Source organism: Anopheles darlingi, chromosome 3, assembly GCF_943734745.1.
Source record: "Anopheles darlingi chromosome 3, idAnoDarlMG_H_01, whole genome shotgun sequence".
In the NCBI taxonomy this organism is placed as follows: Eukaryota; Metazoa; Arthropoda; class Insecta; order Diptera; family Culicidae; genus Anopheles; species Anopheles darlingi.
In genome coordinates this window covers 8,597,341-8,606,466 of record NC_064875.1, presented here as the reverse complement: position 1 = coordinate 8,606,466, position 9,126 = coordinate 8,597,341, and the positions used below count along the sequence as shown (strand labels likewise).

The 9,126-nt window shown below is 47.9% G+C and overlaps 3 protein-coding genes across 5 annotated transcripts in view; all 3 read left to right on the top strand.

The window, feature by feature from the left end:
* The first annotated feature begins 290 nt into the window (after positions 1–290).
* On the top strand, positions 291–2,312 carry LOC125953667 (uncharacterized). The gene is made up of 2 exons (XM_049683373.1): positions 291–585; positions 665–2,312. The coding sequence occupies exons 1-2, from the start codon at positions 554–556 to the stop codon at positions 1,470–1,472; spliced, it is 840 nt and encodes a 279-aa protein (XP_049539330.1). The 5' UTR covers positions 291–553; the 3' UTR covers positions 1,473–2,312.
* A 1,580-nt stretch (positions 2,313–3,892) lies between these two features.
* On the top strand, positions 3,893–5,559 carry LOC125953663 (zinc finger protein 304-like). Its single transcript, XM_049683369.1, has 2 exons — positions 3,893–5,080; positions 5,140–5,559. The coding sequence occupies exons 1-2, from the start codon at positions 3,956–3,958 to the stop codon at positions 5,179–5,181; spliced, it is 1,167 nt and encodes a 388-aa protein (XP_049539326.1). The 5' UTR covers positions 3,893–3,955; the 3' UTR covers positions 5,182–5,559.
* Positions 5,560–7,177: 1,618 nt separating this feature from the next.
* Positions 7,178–9,126, top strand: part of LOC125953644 (solute carrier family 12 member 4) — a 114,541-nt gene continuing 112,592 nt past the window's right edge. For 2 of the 3 annotated variants that reach the window (XM_049683338.1, XM_049683332.1), the window contains exon 1: positions 7,178–7,267. The gene's annotated coding sequence lies outside the window, so the exon portion shown is untranslated. The other variant, XM_049683333.1, reaches the window with a different exon arrangement.

Genomic DNA, 9,126 nt, shown 5'->3' with positions numbered 1-9,126 from the left:
GCAATGATGTACTGGGAAGGGGTAAGGCAGTTGACAATCACATTATAAGCTACTGCGTGCGTGATTGACGCCTGATGTGGTGCGTTTTAGTGAAGGTTGATGCTTGACCGACACAAATGCCCGCACCATTGTAATATGATTAACACTGATTATGGAACTGGCTTGTGATGCCGCGTCATAAGCCAGGCACATGTCCAGGGGAAGTAACTCCAAAATAGCATCGTGAGTCATCTCGGATACGACTCGGTAACAAAATCGACCGTTTACGTTCTCCACTAATTCGGAGACGCGTATGACGTAACCGTTGCCTCAAGGTTCTAACAATGACGATGAGACGGTTTCGTCAGTTTCTGGACTCTAATTTCAATCCAGACACAACTGATAATCTGACGCTACTCCACTGCTCTCACACATTCAACCACACTCGTTGAAAGTCCGATTGCTGTAAGCGCGTGTGGCAATTGTCACAGCATTCAAACGGACGCTGATAAGCTCCATCGCCAACTCTTCGCTATACCAGTGATCGCTAATCTTTCGAGCAAACAGCAGCATCATGACAGTTACTTTAGCAGCGACCATTTGTTTGTGAGTATATGGTTTTGCTATAAATAAGGAAGATCCAGATTGAGATACTTATTCGCCCTCGGGCACACTTTCGCGCTAGACTTCTGCTGCTGGTTGGAATTGGAAGTGATGCAGCGCAGCGCAGTTCAACCAAAGCTGCCACCCAGCGGTACCACCTCGAGTGGAATCGAATGCAGGAAACGGATCAATCGTGGCGATGCTGGACCGAAGGGTACCGTCCTAACGCTGCCAATGCAAACAAAATGCACGAAACAACCAACGGGACGGAGGCGGAAGTGAGACGTATCCTTGGATTTAATCAATCCTCCACGGTGCTCTTTATGGCGAACAGCAATTCCGACAATCAGAATCTGCGCACCGAGTTCACCGTTACGCCGAACCGGATGGTTCGCCTGACGCTGGATAATGTCGGGCTGGAGAGGTTGCAGATTGGACCGTTTGTTGGTAATGAGAACGATTGTCGCTTGGCCGATTTGTCAGTGCCACGGAACCGTTTGAGTGAGGTTCCGCAAGGGCTGGAAAGGTTGACCGTACTTCGGAAGCTCGATATGAGACAGAATGCCCTGGTACGCTTTCCGCTGGATCGGCTCAGGAAAGCTACCCAATTGAAGCGGCTACTGTTGGCTCATAATCAGTTGGAAGCTTTCGTAACTGAGGATCTGGTTACTTTTGAGGCGCTTCAAGAGCTCGATCTATCACACAACAGACTCAAGACGCTTGATTCAACCCGCTGGAGTGCTCCAGCATTAGCTACCTTCCACGTGGATCACAATCGTATGCTGAACGCGATCGAAGGTTGGTCCAAGACCCGGTTTCCGCTCGTGCGAGGGTTCGATCCGGCGGGTACCAACAATTGGAATCAAACGTGGCTCAAATCTGTGCAGTAGATAACAATCGAAGGAATGAATCTCTTCAATCACTCTCTATCGTATCCATTATTGATTCTCGTGCTGTTTATCCAAGGATCAGTTCGGTGAACAAGGAAGAGGCTTGGTGACAACTCGAGGCAGAATGGAATAAATAGAAATAAAATAAGAAAACGAAACCCTCTATTGATTTAACAATCGCTGCCTGACATTTCCCTGTGGTCGTGATTGAAACCATTATCGGTTTATAAATACATAAGCCACAATTACGTCTTCTGCTCCCCGTCGACATGGCTGTTTTAATGCTAAAGGCTGTTGGCAACATACCACACAAACAAGCGGGAAAACGAAAAGCATGAAGCAACTGCAGCCGAGGAAAAGTCCTCGAAGGGGAGAACATGAAGGGCTGTTTGTTCTGCAGTGAACCCACCAATTCCCAGCCAACTAGGACGGGAAACGACTGCATTCCGATCGATAAATAGGACAAAAGTGGTGCGCCATTTCCCCCGGTGAGCCCCGCCAGACCAACCGTCCCCATTACGCGAAGGTGAATGACATTGGAAGGGGCAGCGAACGAGACACAGAAGGACGACGATTGGAGCCTTTGCGGTGATTGATTGGTCTTGCGTCAGCGACACAGGAATGTAGGACTTTCAATGCTTACCTTGCTTTAACAGTTAAAGACCGCAGATCCTTGAGCTTCAAGGCGACTCGTTGATATGTGACTTAACACTTTTGGGCTCGATTATAAAACACAACAAGGGTTCGGAGTACTAGAAATAGTGGACTGCTCTCAACACGATCTCGTAGAATGCAGCAATGGCACACTTTAATGTTTATTGATATTTTTAACGTAAAATATTAACTGACAATTTAAATAAATCAGAATCACTATCAACGGCTCGACCATTTTCGTTGACACCATTTCCTGCTGCTGTTCCTAATATTACTATGGGACGTGGGCCCGTCTTTGCGACTGCTGATAGGCTAATCACATGAATTTCGAGGGCACCATAGCTTCGTTCGGGGGGGAAGTCACCTTACTGTGTGAGTGTGTGCCACATATGTCTCTAGGTTAAGGTACGACGAAAGGACATCAACGCGGATCGATAGCAAGGAATTTCACAACTTTCTCACTTATGGGTTGATTAGCGGGTTATAAAACACAAAACTTAGCAGCGAACACTACAAGCCACGGTTCTAACCAAATGGATCCACTCAAAGACGGTGAATTGAAAAACTGAGGAGAAAGAAAAATGCCCCCGCAATCAGTGTTGCAAGGGGATGCTTGAAAAGTGCTTCTCTTCCTTTGAATTGCCTTCAGATGGTCTGGTGTAGCTTCTGCTGGTGTAGGTCTGGTTCCACTGGCGAACTAAGAGCAGAGCGCCCTGCTGGCGTTGCTGCCCGAGACAAACTAAAACTGAGATGAGTTTTCCCTCGTAGAAGTAGCTTCTACCGCTTTTCCCCGTTCCTAGTAAATGGGAAAACTCTCACCGAAGGATGGTTTGTGGCGAGAGAATCGCTACTATGCTCTCTGCATTTTCCTCAGCCATGGCGCTCCCGGCCAGACGGACGGTATCGTTGCTTGTTGCCTGGCGGAAATTATGTGCGACACGTTGCCTGTTCCCACTTTTCTGTATCCATACCCTTCGCTACGAGTCTGGTCAGGAATCGGTCTGGTTTGTACTTTCCACCGCTAATACAACAATTCGTAAGCATGCGCTATACGGTGCCAAACACGGGGAAGCACGCGTTACGTTAGTCATCGAGGCCTCACCTGCCTCCCGTGGTGATGAAGCAGCACCGGCTAGTTGGCGGGTTCCCGGAGAAGCAACATCATGAACAATAGATGAGCGTCGTGCAGTTGGGATAAAAATAAATCTGCCGTGTGGTGCGTAACGTCGGTAGCGATAGCGACCCACGCTACAAGGACTCCCGAAGTGATTACATTGATGGTAGGATGATTGACGTAAGAGCGGCTCATTTGAAGACTTTGGAATTCCTTGATCGATGGTGGTCCAATTTACGTAAAAGGTTGAATCCATCAAAACATTCTACCTACGTAAGAGGCAGACAATCGAACTAATGAATTACTATGCATAGTTAAGATGGATTATATGAGGACATCAATATAGGTGATGTCTTTATTTTTATGTATTATCCAAAATGGTTATTTTGTGATATTTTCCATTTTTTCGAATATGCAAGTATTCGTTCCTCTAAATTAAAACCAGGAAATGTATGGTTTGGTGTACGCAAATAACGGTCAATTCGAATGCTCAGGTTCAGGGTTGTAGCTCAGGCTCAGGGTTGTAGCTCAGGCTCAGGGTTGTTTAATATACCGGCCGGAGGCGTTAGTAAAAAATTTTATTTTTCGTTTGCACGGAGCATGCTCTGAGTTTGCGGTCGGTAGAAACCCTTCTTTATGTTTACTGCAAATTTTGTTTCAGCTCTTCGGAAAATGGATTTTGGAGTGTAATAAGTGGAAAGGACCGTGGAAATCGATGGATACCGTTACCGTATTGCAGTGTTTGCTGCAGAACGATTCAGTTGCCGCCGATTCCGAGCCTTCTTCAAATCAGGGCGGCACGCTCCCGGTATTCGCTTGCTCTCACGGAGGGTGTAAGAAAAAGTACCTGAACCCGGAGCACCTTAAAGCACATGAACGTTTTCATAATGGGGTCACCGAATCGACGAGCCAACCGACCACAAAGCCGCCAATGGTTCAGGATAGCAAACCACGGACAGGAAGCGGACTACAGTTTTTGCTAGAGAACGACTTCCTGGATGTAAAGTACACCACCACCACCGAAAGCAAAGGATCGAAATCGGAACCGGATGAAGAGGAGTCCGAGGAAGCCCTTGCAGAAGAGATCGAATTCGAAGAAATTTTCCTTGATGGAGATCTACAGGAAGAGGAAGATGAGCCGACATTAGCAGAGGGAAAAGATGCCAAAGAAGTCAAACAAAAAACCTATTCCAGTCGCTCCCGGAAGTTTGCCTGCGAGTGGCCTGACTGCGCCAACACTTACACCAAAGCTTACCACCTAAAAGTCCACCAGCGGGTACATACCGGCGATTTGCAGTTCATCTGCGATTGGCCAGCATGCAACAAACGGTTTGCTCGCGCAGAGGTGCTCAATCGGCACCGTCTTTCGCACAACGCCTTGCGGAACCACGTTTGCCGGTGGTGCAGCTTGAGGTTTAACCGACGAGATCACCTTGTGCAACATGTTCGCGTTCGCCACCCGGAGGCACCGGCAACATTTCTAGACTCAAAGCCTGAGGCCAAGAAAACTAAAACGGAAACGCAATCTCTGAAACGGACAAAGAATGAATCATCAAATAATACTGAGCGAGCGCGCAACTACCGATGCTCTTTCGAAGGCTGTGATAAATCCTACATTCGCTTGAATCACCTGAATGCACACCAGCTGTTGCATGTTGGCGCGCATCCTTACCGATGTCCATGGGAAGGCTGTGGGGAAACATTTGCTCGATCATTTGAGCTGTCACGCCACCGCCGAATGCACACCGGGGAACGGAAATTCGTGTGCCATATCTGCCAGCAAGCGTTCATGCGTAGCGATCATCTTTCGTGTCATGTTAAGAGACACACCTTTGGAGCGGTAAGATAAGAATGCGCCTTTACTGAATATTATTTAATCCTTGCTGTTTTTCTTTTTAGCATCCTGCAGATAAACAGAAGAGCACAAACAGTGTGCCATAGAACATGCTCTCGTCTTATTCATACACCGTGATCTCCTAAGAAATAAGGCAATACTCGACATTAACGACACTATGTTTTAAATTCACTTTGGTGACCTCGTTTTCTTAGGAGGTCTCTAGCTGCGTTTTTGTTAAAGTAACTTTTTCAGGTAAATGAGTCCAAGCTCTCAGGGTTTATGCCCGTCCGATTACCATTCCAACGACGTCACTTCCGACAATTGTTTCTTGGTGTAAGTCATTGGGCACTGCCTCTCGACCAAACCAAAAATGACCAAAAAACGGTTTCAAAAACGGCAGCCATCGTAGTATTTAATGTTAACCCAGTTTTGATAGGAAATGCAAACAAAGAGAGAATATTGTTTGAATAAAAGAGAGTCTGTATACAGATACTGATGAGATCGTCAGTGTTAGTGCTTTCTAAAAGCAATAATTGAATAGGGCGGCAGACATCCTGAAAGAAATTTTATTCGCTATACAATTAAGAACACATGACCATCTAATGGCTCCAACCTTATTTCATCCTCGAAATTATTCATGTGTTGTTATAAACGCTTCTAGTCACTGCTTATCACGTGTGGAGCGTTGGTTTTTACAATTTTGTTGCATTCTTGGGAATTGGGCTGTTCATACAATCAGTGATGGAGCAACGCTGAACCGTCTGTTTCTAGTGTAAACACATGTGACTGTGAAGTGGGATAGGTTGTATACACAGTGTTGGCACTGGGAACATGGAACCGACGAACTCGTGACACACATATTAACCCATGTTTATATTGCTCGAGACTTTTCTATTAAGAACTTTTTCAGTTCGATGGCTTCGCCGTTCAGCTATGTCGATGACTCATCGATTTCTGAAAGGCATGATCGTTACGATCGCATTTCAATGTGTTATAATAAAAGTCGCCACCCCTATCGAGTAAGTCCCTCCTTCAACGATGTAACATGATACATCATATTACATTTCGTTCCCGTAAACAATTCCTCCTTTCTTGGAATCCGAAAAATGCACTGCCTTCCTCAAACCAAGTAGTAATAAAATGTAAAATACACCGCTAGCTAAATGAATGGACATCGATACACCCCTCGAGCGGAACTGCACGGTCGCCTATTTTATGGCCAGTGCAATTTGCAACGATCATTCATCATATCCACAATATCATCAATGATGGCGCGTCTGTAATGGAGTAATTGAAAACCTAAGAGACCCAGAGACGCACTGCAACTCGTCTTAGCGACGATCCTATCAACGCGAAGTCGTAGAAAAGTGCATCAGTTAGTGCAGCCTACTTTGGGAAACCCCGACCAGCGCCAATGCATCGTAAATTGCGCTTCGATCCCGAACCAACTCTCTCACCTCCTATTTTCGGCGACATGGCTGGCTTCCAGCAGAACACCCGACATTATCCTTTCACACGATATGCTCTCTCTTTGAACGCCTCTCTCTCTCTCTCTTTCTCTCTCTTTTGGTTTTACTTCCGACAAACGCACGCTATCCCCATATTTGCATACTCAACCTCATCCCTCTCAGCGGCTAGAATAAACACGGTGGTCTCGGAAGAGGGGAGAGAAGAGGGCTGTAATTTGTTGTGACGTGATAGGGGCATACGCACACACATCGGCACACACCAAGGACCAAAAAAATGAACATTTTCGATGTTGTTTTCCTCTATTTCCCGACGCTTTCCCTTTGGGACCAGCGCGTCGCGTCTTTGATTGGAAATGCGAACGGCGCACGCGGTCCTCGTCCTCGCCGTCACCGTCGCCGTCGCCGTCGCCGATTCCATGAATCATCATCAGCGTCACCGAGGCCGGGCATCATCGAAGCCGGGTGGTGGTGTTGCGGGGTTTCGTGGTGATGATGGTTTCAGCAGCACGAAAGAAGGTTCGGCCTGCTCGGTCGCGCACATGCCTGCTTGCCGGCTGGTGGTCGTTCTCGCGGTCTCGGCTGACCGATTCTCCGGTTTTGGCCTCAGTTTGGATCTGGTTCGCTACGAGCAGCTGCCGTTGCTGCTGCTCGCTCGCTCGCTCGTATAAGGGTGCCTGGCCTGGTATCGCGTCTGGTCTTTGCGCGTCGAGAAGAGCTGTCGGTCGGTCCTTTTTGTTGTTTATGCGGTGCGTCTTACGCTGGACGCCGTGCTGGCCACGCAAGGGGCGTTCATCGTGGTGGCGCGAACTAACTGTTGTACTTTCGAACTCGCGACTCGCGGTCAAACACGTGATTTTGGGAGTGCATTTCGGCGGACGTAGCGAGTTCCGTTCCAAAAATGGTGACTTCGAGACTGATGGTCCAATTGTCTAGTAACGATGCCGCAGTCTAATTGTGTGTATGCGCAGTGTGTGTGTGTGTGTGTGTGTGATGGACGATCACATCACGATGTCCCCCCGCTGGTACAGGCAGACACAAGCGTGATACGCTAGCATTAGGTTGCGTGAGGCCAAAATCGATATTCCTCCTGCACCAGTAGGTCCACCGACGGGGGGAAGGGAGCTGCGGAGCAACGCTAGACGGTTCGGTTCTGACATTAATTCATTCCCAACGCCACCACCACCACTACCGCCATATTGACCTTACTGGCACGCGTTCCAATCGATCGGCTACGCATTATTGAACAGCGACACGGGGCAAGCGAGCCACAGGTGCGATATTGCTTTCGATTCTCTCGAACCAACCAGGCTGAACAAACATGCAAAACGTATCAAGCCACGGTGGGCCACGGAGTTCGCTTATCAGAGGTTGGAAATGATTGGATTGCTTGCTCTCTCCCCCGCCATCGTTAGCCGCGAAGTCGACATTATCACTGGCACACGCTCGCGCTCGACAAAGAGCATTATTAAACAACATATCGCCCGATGGCTCTCTGTTTTCGGAAACGTCCCGCCGGTCGGTGTGACACCATTTCGCCTGTTTTGCATCCTGTGACTCACACCCAACGGGCACTCGGCTGGACAATGTTATCGCGAGTGGTACGGAGAGTGAAGCAGAGCTGCTATCAGCCGACAACAAGCGCGATCGCGGGAAACGCCTTACATTAGGCGAGAAATACGTCACCCTCCCCCCTTGGGCCCGGGGAAGGGAGTAACGCACTCTCTTCATCATCTCAGAAGCGAGAGGAGACAGCGTGCGTGATGCATCGTGCGTGCGTACCGCAGTGAGCAAACCGAATGCCACTATTGAGTGCCGTTTAACGACAATTAATTGAAAGCAATTTGATATGACCAAGCACCAAGAACCAAGTGGAAGTGGGGGGAGGGCTGCCTGTCGCTGTGCGATCAGTATCATGTGGATGGTTCCATCGAGAGGATCGTGCTGGCTTCGTGAGCGAACGAAGGGTTTTGTGCGATTATCTTGACCATTCTCATTCCTATTAATGCCAGCTGGAGAGGGGAAATTCATCTCCAGCTCCAGTGCTCCAATTAAATGGTCTGTTAAATGGTTGCATGAAGTCCATTCAACCAGACGAGTGTCCATTGTGTGTGCGTGTGTCGCGTCCAGACTGAATCCAGTCAGCCGTAGCGTGATCGGTCGATGGTCGGTGCGATTATTGTGATCATATCGTGTTAGTAAATAATTCTTTTGAAGAGGCCATTTTGGGTGTAGCTGGTCTGTGTGGAGTAGAAAAAATGAAAATAATGTAAAAGCGATCGATCGATATTCGAGATTGAGACACAAACTGTGCAACCACAAGTAGAACAACAATTAGGGCAGAAAAGTACTCAGTACTCAGTAGTGCATTTGCTGTTGTTTGTATACTTCAACCGTGAGGCGAAGGGAAAATTTACAAAAAGGAATGCCCCAGCTGTATTCTGCCACTACTGTACTGACTGGGCGGACTGCAACGTACCATAGACGAGGTGAAGCGCATCGTAAAAGCGCATCCGTGGATACGGTTCGCTTGGTTCGTGATTTGTGAGACGATGCGCGAAACGAACGCCAACAGAAAGTAAC

Bases quoted from the DNA above. Each gene is read 5' to 3' on its own strand.
- LOC125953667 (XM_049683373.1), top strand. From the start codon at position 554: ATGACAGTTACTTTAGCAGCGACCATTTGTTT. The intron at 586-664 runs GTGAGTATATGG...CTTTCGCGCTAG, and splicing joins TTAGCAGCGACCATTTGTTT to ACTTCTGCTGCTGGTTGGAA.
- LOC125953663 (XM_049683369.1), top strand. From the start codon at position 3,956: ATGGATACCGTTACCGTATTGCAGTGTTTGCTGCAGAACGATTCAGTT. The intron at 5,081-5,139 runs GTAAGATAAGAA...TTTTCTTTTTAG, and splicing joins AGAGACACACCTTTGGAGCG to CATCCTGCAGATAAACAGAA.